This window comes from Ooceraea biroi, chromosome 8, assembly GCF_003672135.1.
Source record: "Ooceraea biroi isolate clonal line C1 chromosome 8, Obir_v5.4, whole genome shotgun sequence".
Taxonomy (NCBI): domain Eukaryota; kingdom Metazoa; phylum Arthropoda; class Insecta; order Hymenoptera; family Formicidae; genus Ooceraea; species Ooceraea biroi.
The window spans coordinates 3,012,648-3,033,162 of record NC_039513.1 but is presented as its reverse complement, the minus strand read 5'-3'; the positions used below and the strand labels follow the sequence as shown (position 1 = coordinate 3,033,162).

The 20,515-nt window shown below is 48.1% G+C and overlaps 1 protein-coding gene across 1 annotated transcript in view; it reads left to right on the top strand.

The window, feature by feature from the left end:
* LOC105287804 (neurogenic locus protein delta) overlaps positions 1-20,515 on the top strand; it is a 41,847-nt gene that overhangs the window by 3,020 nt on the left and 18,312 nt on the right. Inside the window, exons 2-3 of the mRNA XM_011353581.3 lie at positions 3,850-4,152; positions 14,733-14,796. Coding sequence (XP_011351883.1) covers positions 3,850-4,152; positions 14,733-14,796 — 367 coding nt within the window. The remainder of the gene's footprint in view (positions 1-3,849; positions 4,153-14,732; positions 14,797-20,515) is intronic.

The following is a 20,515-nucleotide window of genomic DNA, read 5'->3' as shown; positions in this document are numbered from 1 at the left end:
TAAATATTATTTATTGAATATTAATATTCTATTTCTAAACGCGGGATGAAACATTGGATTTATTTTTCCGACCTGTCACATTTCTCATTGATAGGCACGATGTGAGAGAATCCTCCGTTTATTTTTGTTTTGTATAATAAATTAGATTAGAATCTCTTTAAGATTCAAGATGAGAAGCCCAGAACGTTTTGCGTATTATACGCTTCCTCGCTAGACTTTCTTCTCCACGCGCCACTCCGCGCGGATTCCGAGGGAATTCTTCCTGGGAGAGATGTCTCCTCCGATCCCCTCGCGTCCCTCCACTTCCTTCATCCTTGTTCGCGCACTACGATCCTTCGTGTGCTCAAGTGCCTCCGTGCCAATCTCTCAACAATGTTTACTGTGCTTTGATAATATTCGCTGAAACTTGCAAAAATGAATTGAGGATTTTCATTTTGGAATCGTCGATTTCTGGAATCGAATTAATGATATACTTAAGATCGCTACTAAAAATATCGCTTTTATTCAAAGTTACTCTCCGTTCCATGTATTTTTTCTTCGTCTTTCAATCGTAAAATTTGTCTGTCAGTGATATCGTACTCATCCTGGTTGACTTGGCACTTTCCTTCAGGCGATATCGCCTTCACAAGTATACATATAAAACTCTTTTCCCGTCTCACCATCCGGAGGAGTAGACTGTCCCTAACGGCGGATTCGGCGTACGCAACTCTAAATTTGGATGCACTCTTTTAGAAATGTCCAAGTCCCCCCGCTTCTGTCTGTTCCCCTCACTTTCCGACGTTGCTACCGGCGATGATCTTAAAACCGCGTCTCTCGCGCTTGCTCTCGATCTTCGCGGAAGTCTTCGCGGGATTTCCGCCGGTTGAATTGGCGCGAACGGGTCCTTTGTTTCCGGCGCGTCGTTCCGGTGTTCTCTGAGGGTGTTGCACGTCAGTTGCGTCGCGATCGGGGCATGCCTCAAAGACGTCTGAAGGGTGGCCCGGGCGGCGAAAATCGTTTTGCGTGTGACGAAACGCACCGTCGGTTGCCCCGACGTGTGTATCCGTAAATACACGCGGCGGCCATTCTCCGTTCCCAGAATAACTTTCCAGCGCGCCAAAAATGAGATTCCTCATCGTGAGAGCAGCGCTCCGAGGTGTGCGTGCATGCGTGCGTGCATAGTGCTCCCTCCGTACGACGACGCGTGTAAAAGCGCGCGCACGCACGCATTTAATCATTCGCCCTCGCGAGATGCAGATTAACGGGACGATTCGCCCACCTACACGAGTTGCATCGGCGGTCCGCTTTAAACGCGATGCGCGATAATGATTGGCAACAAAGATCCATTTTTATCGCTGCGCTCGTTCGACACTGACACGATGTTTGTGTTTAAAGTGAGCATGTTACGTTATAAATGTACGGCAAGGGCACGAAATCAAAGTAATTTAGCATTCATATAAATATCAAGGAAAAATGCATAGCACGATTTATTGATGATGCATAAAAATGGACTGAAACGTAAGTTATTCAGCTTGCTTTTAAAAATAGTCGATTGCCGCGAGTTAATCGTTCCGCGGCACTGTACTTATTCATCAACAAACATTTATTTCTGTCGCGCAAGGTCGCGCGGAACGCGTTATTTTCTTGAGAAACTTTTACAGTTATGACTACGTACACTTACGAAAAATAGATAAAAAGATTACTTTTAAAAATGGCATTTTTTATTATTGGAAATTTAATACACTCGACATGTACCGGTAATAATGTCCATGCAGTAGTGTCAGCTGATTCGGATATAGTTTACGACTACACGGAATTGGTCAGTGATGCATGCGTCAGTGACGTGCGAGATACACCATCGCGAAAAACGATCTTTAGTCTCGATCAGAGGGAAACTAACGCCGAGCTCGGACCTCGCTGAAGAACTTGCCATTCGTTCTCGGTTGCACGGTATCTCGTGGAAAGCTTCGCCCAGAAGCGTATTCGTGTGCACGTCGTCTTGTATACGTACGCACGCACACACGCGATTCACTGTGTCCACGGTGATCGAGCATTCTCGGCGTCGCGACGACGCAGATGGGAAAAATGAGAGACATATTTGACGTCGATGCGCTGTCTACAGGTATATCGGCTCAATCATGGTGCTGGTAGATGTATCGATACTTTGAAGCCTCGTTAAACTTTGCTCAACTTCCTCAGTTTCTTCCCTCGTTTCGTCCTTTTTATTTTTCAAGCTTTTCACCGACAAGGACATTATTGAGGATATTATTATTCTTTATTGAGTTCAGTTTTATTGAATATTAGTAATCTCGTTGCAGTTACTTTTTATTATGTGATATTTAAAAACACGAGAATTTTATCTATTTATGTCTCACATAGCTCTATACTCGCTATATGAGTGTGCGATAATTGCGTCTCTTAATGGAAATAATGATTTTACGTCGCCGAAAATTGGTTGTTATGCGTTATTGGTTTGGCTGTTTTTTTGTTTTTAGCTTTGCACTTTGCACCCAGTTTGTACTTGGTAATTTCATTGTTAAGCAGCGTTTTGCGAGCCAACTAGAGCGTTGATGCATTTACGAGCTTAGTCCGTCGGCCTCTTTTTGCAGACAGTTTATATCCACGTTTCAAAAGGAATATCCGCCGGGTTTAATAATAGCTCTCGAGTGGCAATTCGTCAAGCAGCAAGAAGAACTGGAGTTTTCAATCCGATTCTCTTTACATCTCAAATTACGCGTTTCTTCGCTCACCAAAATAATCCGAGATTTAAAAAGATGTTTAAAGAGATAATCCTGATACTCCAACTAAGAATAATCTTATAACAGAAAGAGATATTTCATTGTCGATATCGTCTGTTATAATGAATAATTTCCATCATTTTCAACTTTTATAATTACGCGCTATTTTGTATCTTTATAAAATCATTAACCACTATTTCCGGTTCTAAGGAGCTAAGAGATAACTAAGCGGTTAAACTAAGCGTGACATCGATGCGGACAAAAACATGAATCGTCGAATCTGCGGTTATTCGTGACGTATTTTCGTAATTGGATTATAATGGCGAAGCACCGGCGTTGTATGGATATGTCGCGGGATATGCTTCTCGTGCGACGAACGAGCGAGAGAAGGGGACGTGCACTTTTTGTCGGGTCAACTCGCTTTTCTCTCCTCCTGGGAGACGTGCGTGACACGCGTCCGCAAAAACGCGCGCGCACACGTGCTCCTGCGGCGTTTCACGTCGTGGGGCACGAGACGACGTCTCCCGTCTCGCGGAGGAAAGAGAGAGCCTCGTTTGATAGCGAGCACTTTTTCATGCGTCTCATGATGATTCGCCGACTGCAAAACAGATCCACCTTATTAAGATCGCATTACGATTGCACGTGGACCCTATTAAAGATACGCTTTGGATGCCCCGCGAGATTCGACGCCCCCCAAAGAATGCTCTTTTTGTAATTTCTAATATTCGCAACTAAATTCGTTTATTGGAAGTTTGCGAGAAATGGTACGCATGAAGCGATCTTCAAGATTGATGTTTCTAAATTTAATTCTCGTGATATTCTTTTTTTATCGGAGTCTGATCATTGCGATTTTAATTTTCAATCGTCCTTGCGATGCAGGTTTCGATCAACATATGTATGTTGGAAAGTTGACGCGTGGCTTATAATTAATGTTTAGCGATTTCGATTGTAAATAACTACTTTGTGATAATGAACGTCGCTCATTTCTGGCCTTCGAGTTCAATATCAGATTTCGATGTTCATCATTTGAATTTGTCACGGGCTCGTTGGAAAGTTGCGTCGGCGAGATGAAACATGTGCCAATATTTCTGCATGTTCTCGCTGGTAGAAATGAAATATATGTGTTTTACAGGTGAACGCCTCTGGGGTGTTCGAGCTGAGGCTAAAGTCCTTCGTAAACGAGTACGGCAAGGACAGCCTGGGCAAGTGCTGTTCCGGCAGCACATCCAGAACAGGCGAATGCTCGGGGGTTTGTAAGACGAGGTTCCGGGTCTGCCTGAAACAGTACCAGGTGAAGATCGACACGACGACGCCATGCACGTACGGCGACGTCGTGACGCCCGTCCTCGGCGAAAACGTCGTTAACCTCAGCACAAACGTCGCCCTACCGAGCTTCAGCAACCCCATCAGGTTCCCGTTCGATTTTACGTGGCCGGTAAGTTCCCTCTATTGTATTATACTGTATCATATTGTATTCAATCGAGACAAATTTTTCGCTCACACGTGATATCTTGAGACTAACATACACACGTAAACAGATTTTGATTAAAATATTTATAGAAATTTCATATATAAAATTGTTCAAGTTTGATGCTGGAAAATAAGTTACGTTGGACAAATTTTAGTGAGAGAAAGTTTGTGAGAAAGAGCGAAATCTTTGGTGTGATTGATGTTTAGTAGTGACAAGACTCGTTGCCGTAACAATTGCACGAAACATCGTTCCTAGTATATGCGTAGGATAGAACGATCCGACATTCTAAGGGATACATCATTGTCGAATTATGCGCGATAACTTATAAACTTTCACGAGACGTGTCGATACACGATGTCGAGAAACGTTTCGCGTGCGGCTTGCGTGCGTTGGAGGCTTTTTGCCGGATTAGCATAAAGGTTTCGATGTGGGAAGTAAGAAATGTTGACGACCGTGTGGTGACAGATAACAGTACAGTCCGTTTCACGTAACGTCGCATACGTGGCGATGCATAACTATAAAGATGACAAAAAACCGAAAGATAATCATTTTTACGTGCTAATGTATCACTGACGCAACGGCATAATTTTCACATACTTACACTGATCAGCTGCGACGCGTTGTGTAAAACGAATGGTAATAACGAAATCTCCTTGAATCATTGAAGTGACATGGATTTTTCACTTTAACGAATATGAACACTTTCGTAAGCAGCGATTATATAAAACCGACATGTTTTATGATCGACTAGATGTGTTCATGGTTAACATAACGAACAAGACGTATCGCCGATACGACGAATCCGAGGAAATCGATAAAATGCGAAATGCGGCTGTGCGGAAAAGAATACTTCCGTCTGACCGGTCATAGATGCTAATTGGACTTGTCTAATTGCATTGCTAACCGGCTCGTTTTTAGTGAACGAGGCTCGAAATAAAAACACGCGAAATTGGCGTGCGTGTGTTAAAAACACAAGAGAAATTACGTCTCGAACAACATAAGCGTGGATAAAGAAGGGGGACCGCCCTTTGTGATGTGCACGAGATGCTATCTCTCGGAAAACGACACAGTCTCATTCTCGTTTTGACACGAGCGACTGATTAATTAGCGCGGAAGCTGTCCACGAGTTTCGCATGCGATGATTGAAAACCTGTTCGCGGTTTATTAGCTTCCGAAGGTCGTGTCTCATGCAGATCGAGATTGCAATTTGCCGGCTCGGCGCGGCGTGGGTCGCGGAGTGCCTGGATAAATACGCCATTATCGTAATCGTTCGCGGGACCGTGATTAAAAATACCGCATTACTGCGGAAATAACGGTGTCGTTAAAAATAATAGGGATTTTCTTGTACCACTTGGAGGCTTACGCATGCGGGTCTGAAGCGCGCATTAGGCCGCGCGATGTTTACAACGCGGTAGGCCGGTCGATGCCTATAGCAATGTGGTTTCGTTGCACGTGTGTACGCGGCCGGCGCGTGTACGCGCGAGGAAGTGCATCGTGTAGTACGAGGTACGTCGAGGAAGACGTTGCACGCGTCGCCGGTCGCGTTGCACTTGCAACAGGTCGGCGCAGCGACCGCTCGCTCGCCAACGACTTTGATTTCTGCCTCGTTTGACGCACGCAATTAACGAAAAGGGTCGTTAGTTCCCCTTTCCTTTCCCTTTTTCTTCTGCTCGTCCGTGTATTCAGTGTCCGTGTATTTATAAGGCACTTGTACCTCGCGTGTGCGCAACGCACGCCGGCCGCTCGATGCGTAAGGATCGACGTACTCTCCCGCGTCTGCTTATTTCCTTTCCTACTTTAACGCGCGCGTTGCAATGAGATCGCCCGCGCCGCCGCGTAAGGACAGGTTGATTGTGTTAAAGGAACGAGAGAACGCATGCATAGGGGTTGCATTTGCGTAGCATGCACGACGCGTGCTGCTGGCGTCGCTTGCACGCGTGCACATGCAGCCGTTGATGAGAGCGAGAGAGAGATGAAGAGACCTCAGATGGCAGATGCCACGGAAGAACAGAGAGAAAAAGAGAGAGTGCAACACGGGGAGAGTAGCACTTGTCTTTCCCTCCTGCTGTTGTTGATGCTGCTTACTGTTGCTGGTGATGCTTTGGTTCTCATAGGCGCCGAACGAAATGCATGGCATTCGCCTCTCGTATGATTATGGTCACTAATAGAAAATTAATCGAACGATCGAAAGTAGAAAAATTATCCCATTGAAGATCGCGAGGTACAGAAACAATATAACTTATATATGTTTGAGAGATAAACGGCTAACAGGAAATTAAAATTAGACACTTCTATTCAGTAATCTATGTCACGTTTTGTGGGAATACTCAAACTGTGATCTAGAATCGATATTATATATGCAGCATTAATAAGCTGAAGAAAGGAATTCGTTGCGCGATCTTAAGACAATATTATATAAAACGTCAAGGACTTAATGATATAACGTGATTGTCCACAATGCTTGTTGAATATTCACAAAATGTTTCTTAAATATTTATTTATCGTGTTAAGCATACTGATCTGAAAATAGGTCTGCGTCCAAGTTGCCTGTAACGCGTGCGGAACTTACGTGATATCGGGTTTCGCGCATTTCTAATTGATTCGATACACGTATGATGCGGCGGAAAAAAATAGACTGGACTGTGAATGTGCGGAGTGTTTGCTTGGAGAGAGGCGTCAGACAGAGGCGCGGAGAGAGAACATGGTTCGCTTTACGGTTTGTAGATGCGTCAATGCAAACCGGGCCATTGTGCTAAAACCGACGAGTAACGCCCAATGCTGCATCCCTGGGCGCACGTCGATCCTCTCGTGTCGGTGTTCATTTCTGACTATGGTTCTGACTATGAGACCGTCGCTCCGCAGGGCCGCCGTCGGCAGCAGATGGCCGGGACCTTTTGCGCCTCCTCTACACACTTCCCACGTGCTCTCTCTCTTTCTCCCTCGCGCGCTCATCTCTTTTGCTCTCCTTGACTTTCTCGCAAGCGGAGTTAAATTTACTAACCCATATGGCGCTTCTCGCATCTCTAACGAGCGCTTCTCTTTCTCTTTTTCATCGATTGGCGCTCTTCATTCGTTCTCTTTCTCTTTCTTTGAGCATTTCTCTATAATCATTGTTATGCATTTAAAGGAATTTGCATAATTAATTAATTAATTCACTTAATATGTTTTCGAGGTATTACGTGCACATCTGTCGGTTTGTGTGCATTGTACGCTCGATGGGACTCTACCCGAAGGCAAAATGAGTTCGCTTTCTCGCTCTCTTTCGTACACGTCCGGATGGTACGGGGCACGCGCGTTCCTCGACATTTACGGTCGATGCTTCGAACCCGCAGCCTGCGGGGCTGATAGGATTATCGCGCGGCGTACCGAGGTCGAAATTATCCCGAGAGCGGTTGCCGATATTCTCTGCCCGGCGGCTTTGATGTAGCATCAAACGAAACGTCAGTAGCGCCTCTCGGATTCTCAGAAGGCGGCGACCGGCTGGCGACCGGTCGTAGTTCGAACGAGCTTTCGGCGGTTCCTGGGTCGATTTCCGGGCGGGCGTTCCGGATATCACTGACTTACTCAGCGAAATAGCTCGAATCCCACGTAAGCCGCAATCGCTATTTAGAGTGTCCGATTTATTTTTGTAGTTTGAAAGCGCGAACGCCGTTAGTTACACTTTAAATCTCGTAAAATCAATTTTACGCGAAGAGGAGCAGTTGAGTGAAACAACTTTGGGATTGTTACCAGAGAGTAATGTAATTAATGCTGATATGTATATGCATGGGTATTTATCGGTACTAAGTAATTTATATGTCAGGTTTTTTGTTTACTGTATCTCAACGGGTAAGTTGCACAAAATCGACTTGCTTCGTTACGTCGCGATCGCGCAATGTAATCAACGACCACGGGAAAAAGTGAATTAACGCGTTGTTGCCGCGGCTGATTATGGCCGAGTCCGCAATTAGTAAAATGACTGGCGACTCGCTCAAGGTATACGTGCGCGAGTATTAGACGAACGAGAACCGATAAAATAGCCCCTATAAATAACAGTTACGTGCAACGCGCGTAGTAAATCACTTCCATACCGTGCGCGACCGAGACGTCGCGAATTAACGTTCTCTCCCTCGCCGGGTCGTCGGACAGGTTCATTTAGATGTCTCCGCTTGATTAGTGGTCTCGCAACTGGGACGAAATCGAAAATAAATCATTGAATCGTCGTTTCACGTGACGAGTACACTTGACCTCTGATTTCGACGCGGGAAAATATTTTCTAAGCATCATTTCGAAAACAACTCGATTTTACATTCAACGAGAAACTTAATAATTTTTTTTTTATTTTAATATCTCTTCGTATAAAATATTTTTTGATGACTCCGTGAAGAAATATCTTTTTTTTAATGAAGAGGAATACCATGCGTGGCATGTAAAAATATGTTGCTCGGTGTATGTCGATGCCGCGCGTCGCAATACGTAATCGTAACCTTCGTAGACGCTGCAATCTCTTATGCGTGCGTGCCCGCGTGCGTACGTGCATGCGTGCGCGCCGCGGCCTCTTATGCGCTCGCCTTAATTGGCTTATGTTCGTGTATACGAGCCGCCTTATTAAAACAGCACGAGGCGACTCGCGACAGTGCGGCTACTGTGCTTGTTCGTTGCGCGCGCGCTCCGCGAGCGCGGTGCTAGCTCGGCGATTTTCCGCGCGTGCTCTCCATTTTTTCCTTTTCGCTTTTCATCATGTTATCCAAGAATCCCCTGTCTGTCTCGGCAGATTACGCCATGACTTCATTTCACGATAAATCCTTTCGCGGAATTGATATCTGGATCATCGATAACAGCTAAAGTTATTATCAAAAATCAATAAAAACGCAATATAGTATCAAATAATGTAAAGGATGCCATAGTAGCATCCGCAAGTGCATTTTCGCATCGAAACGCGATTGCGAGACCGAGACTCGGGGGAGGAACAGTGAGAGGAAGATGAGGGGGCCGCAAAAGCGGGGAATCATGGAAAGGGGGGTGGAAGAGGAAGGTGGGGCCCGAGAACGACCAGCGAACGGGCGAGCCGTGGGTCCCACGGCCGAAAAGGCTGCGTGATTCGCATCTCAGACGAAGGCATGAGCGGCGAAAGGTCGAATAACGAACGAACGGGTTGAGCGGGGCGGCGGCGCATCGCGACGCGACGTGGCGCGGCGCGGCTTCGACGCACGGAGCGTTTAGCGAGAAATTACGACAAGGGAAAAGAAGCATCGCGACGCGACGGCGACGCACGGTTCCCGAAACTCCCGAGTGCGTATTTTTAGTTTCGCCGCGCGCGGATTTGCGACTCGCACGCGATCGACCTCTTTTCCTACCGGCTGATCCTCGTGCGCGCGGTGGACCGTCCTTCTTCTCTTTCTATTTTCTTTTCTCTTGCGTGCATATTCTACAGCATGGAATAGTAAAACCTGAGATCCCTAATATAATGAGATCGACTTGGGTTCAATTGGGTGAACAGCATTTACTCTATTCATAAAATTAATACATATTTTATTTGATTATGTGTCAGTTCTGTTAAACGATTGACGGATTTCAACTTGATGGTGAAACTTTCGCATCGTGATTCGAGTTCGGACACGGATTCATTCGACGGAAGCGCAAAAGCGACGAGTCGGTGCAGTCTCGAGTAACGGCATTGCGTTTTTAGTTTCCCGCCATGCTTCCGGTCTCTTCTCTCTCTCTCTCTCTCTCGTCGTCTCTCGCCGATTCTTATTACGACGTCGCCGTAGGCGCCATTTACGCGGAAGTGCTCCTTAACCCGTTTCCTCTCCCAGGCCCGGGCGTGTTTCCTGCCGCCCCTTTGTCGCGCGCGCATCTCTCCCCAGCGGTATAAAAAACGAAATAAAAGATCCTTAAGTAGAGGGGCCCCGCGCGATAATGGCAAAATAGGTTTTTGTCCCAAGGCTACTTGCCGTCTGCCGCCCTTCGCGTGTGTGAGATAGGTGTGTCAGGGAAGATACAATCGTGACACGCGGTCGGGACCACTCGCAGGTTTGGTACTCTGCATCCGGCGCAACGATGAAAACCAGAAACCAACAGACAACGACGTAGACAAACAGTCAGAAATAATCCAAAGTGCATAATGCAAATCATGCTGCAATTTTCTTTAGCCGATTCGAAAATCTTATATCGATTTCAAATTATTTCCGCGAGTGAGTAGAAATCGTTTCGGCAAAAACCGAAACCGCTCGATCGCAACGCCAGGTATTCGCAGTCGATTCATGATCCCTCCCCCCCTCCCTCTCCGGAGTTCGGACGGAACCCCATGCTACGTGACATCACTGCCTACGTGCCAATTGTTATAGACTGTCCCTTTTGCCCTGCTGGCGAATGTGTAACATGTGTAACGTGTGAGAGCGTGGTATTCCACTTCACCCTCTCTTCGGGACCCTTGTCACGTGGTGATCAGGCAGGTACGCATCAGCTGATGCACGCGCGCGGATGAACCTTATTGACTGACTGACCGACCGATTAACTGTTCGTCCCTTGGGCGATGCACTGTCGCTTGACACGAACGACAGAGCAGCTGCCACTATGCTCGAGCTGCCCATGCGAGTCTCGCTTGTCCCGGCTTAACTCGCGGGCAGAATGCGTTCTTTCGGATTGCCAAAACGAGATTGTATAACACGTTGCTACAGGCCTCTTGCAAAACTATAGAAAAGAAGCCACAACCGTGACATTCTTCCTCCGAAACATTCTGATTTCTTACTTCGATCGTGGAATCCCTCCGCGTAACGGCTCGCGATCGATTACAATAAGAGTTGAAAGTTAGGAACCGGTAACGGCCGGCCCGCGATCGGAGCGTGCATTAATAAAACAAGCCGCATCGTTTCACATTAAGGATGGCCCGTGAAAGCGTGACTTTTGTTCGCATTACGGCGAATGAGGAAGGAATAGAGCCATTTTCAACAGCCGGTTTCGTTTACCTGTGGTAGTGTTACTTTTCGGATCTCGCTCGGCTGTTCGAATCTGGTTCCCCGCGGATCTCGCGATACAGCTTGCGATGCTGTTCCGTTGTCTCGCGAAATGCAACAGCCTCCACGATATCCTCCGTTAGACCTTCGCATTCTTGCTCGCGATATTCTCGAACCTCCTCTCGTTCTGTCGTTTAATAAATCGACTGCATTGGAACTGCTGCAATCATGTATAATGTTCGTCCACGTGACTCTGCTATTTTTACGCGTTTCCCAGAGATACCAATCCGGCGCGCCGGCATCTGGTGTTAGGCAACGCGTTTCCGCGGCGGCGAAATTTTCGCGGCCGCGCTCATCTATGGAAAGGAGGAAGAGGAAACTGTGGTTAACGAGCGACGACGACACCCTGCCGCCGGCATCGCCGTCGACGCTGCCGGTGCATTTACATGCGACCGTTCGCTCTCCGCGCGCTCGCTTCCTCTTTCTCCGCGACCGTTTTCCGCGATGATTAATACGCGCGTATATACGCGCTCCGAGATTGCAGCTACGTCCTGCCGTACGTGAAGAAACGCGAGTCGAACAGAGAAAGAGTAAGAAGGAGAAAGGAAGCGGATGAAAGGAAGAGAAGGCGAATCCCTCGATGGAGGAGAGAAGAAGGACGGGTCTGCGTGCGAGTGCGAGCGAGGCAGCGAGACAATAGGAGTGCGAGAGACGGACAGAAAGAGAGAGAGAGAAAGAAAGAAAGACAGAGAAATCGAAAGAGGAGCACACGCGGGTCCGAGGAGGAACGACGACCGACATGGAGCGGCGGGGGCCCGGACCGTCGGTGGTGAAGAAGGGAAGAGAGAGGCGAGAGAAGGTGGAGGTATGCTGCGCAGCCGTGGGAACCGACTGCCGAGTGAGCGATTCGTGCTATCTCTCTCGCTCTGCCACGTCAGCCGCGCCTGCCACCTCTCGCTCTCTCGCGCGCCGCCGGTTTCACCGCTCTCTCCTCTCGCCGATCCGCTCGTCCATCGGCATCGAGGACCTCTCCGATTCATCCTCTCATTCTCTCTGTCTCTCTCTCACTCCATCGTCATTCCGCGTCCGCGAGGAAGAGAATCGCCAGGACGAGCGGACGCGTTTTCCCTTCTTCCCTCTCGGGATCCTTCCTCGATCGTCTTTATCGTCCTGTGGATTTCTCCTCCTCCTTCCGCGAGATTCGTCGCCGGCAATCGCCGCTACCGGTGTGCACATACACACGTACACACGTACATGCCGACGCATTGTCTCGCGAAGAGAACCGCGCCTTTTTTCAAACGCCCGACCGCGATTCTTCGCCGATTTCATTCCGATCCCCCGTAATAAATTAGCGGGCGATCACGGTGGCATTTGTCTTCTCGACGATTTATTCTGTCCCTTTTCCGCCTCCTCAGTTCCCTCTTTTTCTCTCTTTCGCGTGCTTGATTCGTTGCTCTAGCATGTGAGACCGATCGTCTTTTTCTCCCCTTTTCGGGAGATATACTCCACGTCTAAACCCCGAGACGCGTCCTTGCCGCGAGAGAAAAGGGCGGTATAGCCCTGTTCCCGTCTCGCTTCCGTCTACGCCTACTATGCTCCTACTTCCTTTTGTTGGTCTCTTTTTCTCCCTTCTCGCGTGTCGTATGAGACCCGTGGACCGGTCGGACGCATCTCGTACATTCGGTATCCCGCTGTAAAAGGTGCAGCACAACCTGCCTGTCTGCCCCTCCCCTCCTCTCTTTCCCTCCCTCTCCTCTCTCCGTCGCTTTTTAGCAGAGACAAATTGCTCCCGCGTCCTTCAACCCTTTCGCGACGAAGGGCGAACGGCGTACCTGCTCTTACGTGCGCGTACAGCATACCATTGAGTTAATTTTAGTCGACAATACGCGCGTACGGGCTATTCAGCGAAATGCAGGCATCTCTCGCGTTTTCTCATAACTCGTTAGCATGAAAGTTGGCCAATTAAATATTTATACAGATATTATTTCGGTTTCAAAACCTTGAGTTCAAACATTAACACATTTATTTCGAAACACGTCTCCAATTATAACCATTGCGATATAACCATTTCTGTCCGTGTACCATTTTGCTTCGGACCTATTTCGCACGGCGAGATTGCGTACGCGAGAGGGAAGCTCGCGAAATAATGGCGGCGCGACGCGTAACGCGTAAATTTCCATATGCGCGAAATGGCATTCACGCGGGATTACCGGGGTCTCGTTTACGGGAACTCGGGCAAAACGAGGGAACGGCCACGTCTCAGCGGATATAAACATTTATTATTCTCTGCGCGGCCACGGCGACAACGAGGTCGTGTGTAATACCGCGCGTTTGCGCTCTCTTCCTACGTTTGCTGCTACATGTTCCGTGTGACGTTAATAATTAAACGACGCATTATCATAGTAAGCGCAACAGCTCCGTGTTTTCAGACGATGCATGTGTTGTACCTTATTACATCACCGCATCCAATGCGCGAGTTTTGTTACGCTCGAAATGGTGCCTTATGCACTTTTTCTGTAATATTATTACAGAATTTACAGATATTATAGAATTATAGAAAAACAAAATGTCAGGTAGCAACGACTTAAGCTAGCGCCAGACTATGCGCGATTTGTAATTCGTATATTTGTGAATAGTATGAAGGGAAAATTCGTCGCAAATTCTCTTCATGTCCGATTCACCATTCGCACTGATTCACTAGCCGAGTGGTTTTTTGACGAAACTCAAAGGACGCGAATCAATCCATTCGAATTATGAATGATGTACTGCGAATCACGAATAGTGTGAAAGATTTACACTGACGAATAACGAATTTTCCCGAATGTCCAATGAATCTCTACAAATCACGAATTACGCATAGCAGCATAGTCTGGCGCTAGCTTTAATGTGAAACTTAGCTGTAAAGATATTTGACATTCCGATATCGGTATGGCAATGTAGGCAAACGAGGTGCACACAACTCTTCACGCAAAGTGCCTGTTGATGTTTCACATATGGCGATGTTCCGCTGCCATTTGCGCGTAATCGGTCATTCGTCGCAGTTTTCACGTGGGTATACTCCGCACGTGCGCTTTAGTGCGACGCGTGATTTATATCGAGGATGTCACGTGGTCGCGGCAGCAGTCAACCCCCGGTGAGTTCCCCTCGTGAGCCGATGATAATGCGAAATGGGGTGTTTTTCGCGCGTGTCTGTCCCCTAGTGCCTTCTACGAGTTCTGTCCCCCTTTTACCAGTGATGCGTAACCGTTTCTCCTCGGTTATACCTCACGTGCACGGCCCTCCGAACGGCCGGGCGCACGCGTGGCAACGCGTGGCAGGTGTGCACGTGACGCAGCATGCCGCGAAACGTTTAATTTGTTATTAACCCTTTTATCGCCGAAGCATTTTCCCCGTTATTCCGAAAGTATGCACGAGTCACTGTCAAAACATTTGTGTGTCTTATTTATTAGAATTAGACATACACGAGACTCTTAAATTGGGAGAAATTAATTTTTTCTTAAATCTTTCTTTAATATTTGTTTTTACCCTCCAAGGACCACCGAACAATGTTCGATGGTTTTCATCTTGAAGCATCACGGAGCTCACGCAGTCTTCTTTTTCTGTTCACAGGGTACATTCTCGCTGATAGTCGAAGCTTATCACGACTCGAACAACAGCACGCACCAGTCAGCCGGTGAGCATGCAGCCTTTCTCTCTCTCTTTTTTTTTAGATCGCCCTTGTGTTGTAACGCGTATCATCGTGCTGGGCACGAGTGCGTGCGTGCTCGCGCACGCGCTCGTAAAAAGCGGGATGACGAAGGATTATCGTAAAATTAGTCCTAGAAGCGCGACGTCGGGCGCGTTTTTAATACCACGAGGAAGGAAGGAGGGAAGGCAGGAAGATCGGGTGGGCATGTGTGGTCCAGCTGGCCCCCCGAGCCAGACACGGTGTCTCGCGCACCGTGGACCAGTCAAGAAGACACTTCCGGTCTCTGGGCGTGACATTTACCAGAGACGTCGCATATCCTCCGGCCTTACTCTTCCTCCTTCGTCGTCTTCTTTTCTCGTCAAGCTCTTGATCCTCCATATCCTTTTGAAACATCCGAGAGGAAGACTGGATCGATTTCTCCCTCCGGCGTCATACTTATCACTTTTAGCGTTCGATAGCGCTCTTATTTGCCTCAAAATAATATAGATACGATGTTTATCTACAATTTACATATCTTTCCATAATTTATGATAAACGCTTTTATCTTTCATGTACTTACACGTAATTCAATGAATCTTACGTCCGACGACGACGACGATGACGACGGTGTAGGGTCGGTCGTTGTCCTGGCAAACAATCGTCGCATTTTCATTGTTCTATTCAGCAGCCTCTATTGCTGTTGGTCTTTCCTCGTTTGTAACCGCGCTATTACGGCAACGCGTCTCCGTTGTGTCATAGCGTGGTGTGTCGCGGCCAGGAGCTGCGGGAGGGAGGAAAGTGAGAGCAAGGAGAAGAGAGATGGATACCACCGGGCAGCGGCGGTGGTGACGGCGGTGACGGTGGCACTAGTGTTTCCTTCCTGTGTAACCGTAGTACACCCATCTTCCATCATGCTGAAGTAACTTGACACCGAGTATATACGAGCGCACATCCAACGACTCTAACCGACCCAACCTACCGTGAATCGTTCTCGAACTTGGCACTAACTTTGTCCTTTCGACGGAATCGGAGACTTGTCATCTCTGATTCATTTCGAGAATTCGAACGACTGAGAACGAAGGGAAAATTCTGGAAAATTGTTCGTCACTCCGACCTGGGCCGGACTAATCCCGATTTTGAATGGGGAACGGATTCTCGACGTCTCATCAGGCGGGTGCGACGCGTAAAATAACGCGCCGGAAAAACCGTTCTTTGCACGCGCTCGCGCGCGCGTATCCGCCTTACTCGGTTCACTCTCGAGACCGACTCTAAAACGGGGTAAAAAGAGCGAGACCGCTTAATGTCTTCCCCGGGCCGGGCGCGGACCCCGGCAATTAGAATCGGCCGACGGCGAAGAAGCGGAAGCTGCATAGCGCGGCGCGGCCACCACGCGCCCTCATGCGTGTCTCACGTACACGCGCGTGTGCGTCGGCGTCGTAACGCCGACGTTACGCTTTTCTCCGTATCACCTAACGCCGGTGGCCGCCGACGGCGGTTGGCGCGGCTTCGGCCAATTAACCGAATTTAACTGTTTCGGCGCCACGCCGCGCGGACATTACTCGATCTTACCGCGTGAACATCGCCGTTACTTAACCGCCCCGCCTCTCGTGCGCGAGAACAAGGAGAGCGCACGAGGAAGCGACCGCTCGTGATGCGAACGAGTTTGCGTACGGTGTTCGTACACGGTACCAAGTACAGATCGGTTCACGATTGGGTCGAGAAAGTACCGAGTTACGCGGGCGAGAAGTACACCGTTCCGAGGGACTAACGGGTACAGTCAAAGATATCGCGCGTCTTCGTGTACGTTAATGTCACTAATAAAACTTGCTTACGTTGAGAACACAGCTCATTTCTCGCGTCGTTCTGTATATTTGGCCACGTCGAACGTGCTGCGTTCTTTCGAGATACCTCCATGCACATATGACTTTATCCGTCCAAATAAATGAAGATTCAACGACGGATCGCCGAGAGAGCAAAAACCATCTTCACGATTTGGCCTGCGTCGCGTCATTAGGAATGCGACTCCATTTTTTACGATAAATACTTTCCGCTGAAGACGATCGTCGTCTGATCTTTTTCGGTCTAACACGTCGAGTCGCCAAAACCTATAACGCTGGTGTTAACGCTCACATTGCAGCAAACTTCTGGTTTCTGGACTTTATCGTTGACATACTGCTTATTTTGTGCACGCTACCGCATTTCGGCGCCTGCGATTCATTCCTCAGCACGCAGATGTTACACGAAATCATCGATGTATCAAAATCTCCCGTTCCGTTTGCTTACCGTATCGCATAAGACACAGATGTGCTCATTACCATCCGTTGTAATTTGTCAATTATTCTACGTCGGGTACCGTTAAGCAAATAGGCAGACCGAGGCAAAGACCTAAATCATAAACAAAGGATCTACGGGATAAAAGATCTAACGGAGATACATACCTAGGGAAAATTGCCAAAATCCCATGGAGAATGACCGTATCATAATATCGATTAGGAAGCATAATGAAGATAAATGGAGATGCTCGAGGATTTTCCTGGTTTGAAAATTGACCGCACTTTCACTTCGGTGAAAGATGCAATGATCATTATGTCTAATACTTAGTAACCTCGACGTCTTGATTTATGTCGGACCATAATGGTCCTTCGTATTACTTTTCGGCAAACTTTCGGACAGAATAATTTACGAGTGACAAACTTGTGTTTTTTAGAATTTTATTCAAATTCTTCAAACTGAAGAAGATAAATCGCTCAACGTGCGCTAAGCATGTTCGACTTGCAACATTAGGCTGAAATTGGAGTAAAAACGAACGCACGACATATTGACTTGTTCAGCGAAATTGATTTTGACCGCAGGATGGACCAACACATGTGCATCCACGCTATCCACGGCCAGCTCGTTTGTTGCGTACCGAACATCATGTCCTCGGGATACACTACCATCCACCCCGAGTCTTTATCGCGATTACCCCACCGCTTACATCGCGCTCCGTCTACCGCACTGCTTCGGGCACGACATAATACCCGTGACGCACCGGCGAAACGAGCCCTTTATTGCCGCATTGCTCGGATGCTGCTTCCTTTCTCAGGCGAACGCCAACCTCCCGCCGTCGCCGCAACTCTCCTCTTGCGTTCTCGCCTCCTTCCCTTTTGGACGACCCTCTTCCTCCTTTTTGCCGCATATACGCACACACGCACACGCACAATCCGCGTCACATTGCGTTGCGTCATGCGTATGTGCGTGCCGGTGCACGCGTCGCGCTGCTGCACCTGCGCTTGGATCGCTCGCGCGCGCTCCGTGCAGTTGCGTTCCCTCGCTTCGCGTCGCGTGTCGCGAAATTTTCGTGGGAATCTGCTCGCCCGCCGTTTTAATTACCGTCGGCACCGTTGTCGGTCGCGACGTTCCTCAAGGACGATCGCAGCCGCGAGGGACCGTAACAAGAGGCGTGTAAGATCGTATTCTCGATCTTACAGAACTGATTTCTCATATTTCAGGCTGAACATTGCTTATTATTGCTCCTACAAGAAAGGAAGGAACAAAGAGTCGATTCTATTTACAGTGTTCGTGCGCACGCGATTTGCACACACGATTTGCGCAAAACGTTGTAACTAAAAATAAGAATCTACTTTAAATAAATATCGAGTGATTTTTAAATCTACCCTTTTATTATTTCGAGCTAATTTTATGCTCGCTGATGTACAATGTTATTTATAAATCTCTCTGAGCAGGCGTTGTGCGCCCGAACGATTACATGTGTCGATAAAAGTGCAACCGGCGAACCGATTGATCGATCCCTTGCTCGTACTAGAAGTGGCACTATTATACGCGAACCAGTTCCCTTTGTCGCTAATGACGACGTTCACCGACATCCGCCTCGGTGTGCTCAGGTTGTTGCTCGTTTTGGTGAGGCCGATCGGATTACTACTCTTCCTTTCCTTCATTCATCCGCCTTAGCGCCAGCGGGATGGAGCAGAAGAAAGAAGGAGGAAGGCTTCTCTCTGTCTCTCTTTCGCCGTTGACTGGTTCATTCGTTCCTTCGTTCGCGGTGAACCAACGGCGCTATTATGAGGTGTGCGCGTTATGGGATAACGCGTGTGGTAAAGTATTAAATGGAGATCGCGGGAGATCTTTCCCAGTCGAGGTACTGTTAAACGCCTCCTTAACGCGCGCATTCAGGAAAGCGCCACGTTCCTAACAATTCCTATATAATAGCGCCGGCGGCTCGTTAACTAACGAGTGGACGAGCTCCGTTCGTCGCGATCATCGATATGTGTATCTTTATGAAGGATCGTGCGAATGCATTCTCTGCTGCAAAGAATTTAAATCGATTCACTCACTTATCGCCGTCGATTATTTATCATATTCCATTATTTTGTAATTCTCAATATTGACTTTTTTAATGACAATATTGAGTCTCTTGATTTGTCGAAGATTCTCATTTTCTGACAATGACATTGATTGATCAGAATTCGTTCCTTTTTAACGTCCAATTAATTTCTGTCTGCTCAATTGGAGATTCGTTTAAAGATTCATCGTTGAATCAAAGTGTGCTATTTTTAGCGTATAATTCTGCTTGTTGCACCTTTCCATTGCGCCGACTAAACATATCCGGGGCACGTTGGCTGGACTGACACTTGAACGTCTCTATTCATATCCAATTGATAGGGTGGCGCGCGTTAACTCGCTTCGGTGCTTATACGCACGCGCACGCATCGTACCCGTATATGAGACACCCCACCAGTGATCGTGCCACGATCATCGTGGCTCCATACGTGACTTACGTCACCGTCGATTGTCAACCGCTTTTCCCCTGGTGGCTGGTAGCTCTCTCTTTCTCTCTCTCTCACTCGCTCTCGCTCTCTCTCGCTCACGAATGGGGGCACCGTTGCACTCCGCGACTCGTTTGCTGCACATCGCCTGATGCACTCAGGAGAGCGCACCTGCCTCCTTTCGCATGATAATAATGACGGCGATAATTGGCCGCCTTCTTCAGCCGGCACTCCACGTGTCAACTGTGAGAGAAAAAGCTGGCGGTTTTCGCCGCTGCGCATCTTCACGATCGAGGGGGTCAGTGGAGAGCGTAAGGATCCGTCCACTTTCCACAAATTCGGCGAAAGTACGATCTCAAAATCGAGAGCAAAATAGATTTAGATTAATTCTCGATTACCGTTCCGATTTTATATGAATCGTCGTATAATAACGTGAAGTCAAAGTCGCTGAAAGTTTACGCGTCTCTCTCGTTTCTGGCGAAAGGGAGAAGCCTTGCTTCCGAAATGTGCATTCCGGATAATTCGCTGCGAGCGGGCCGTTTCGGAAGTCGATTCGCCGTGTTCGAATTTTACGATCCATTTCGCTAAATAATCGTTGCGCCGTTTTTTTCGCGCAAGAACACCGCGCGATGTGAAGCGGTCGGGTGGAAGCAACGCCGCCGCTGGCTATCAGCCGTCTCTCTTTCTCCTTGCCTCGTTCTCTCTCTTCAGGGCTATCCCTCTTCGGGCGGCCGCGCTCGTTTCTGAATGAACAATAGAAAATGTCTGCTACGCGCCGGCGCTGCTCGTCGTTAATGAATACCTTGAATCGGTCTGGCCTCGAGCACACCGGCTGTTTACCGGGTGTATACGTGCGCGGACCGTGGTCAAGTAGAGACGAGCAACAGTAGCGATCTCCCGTGGTAGCAATGCTCGTTCTGACACGTCCGGGGGAAACAGCAGCAGGAAGTCGTAACTTC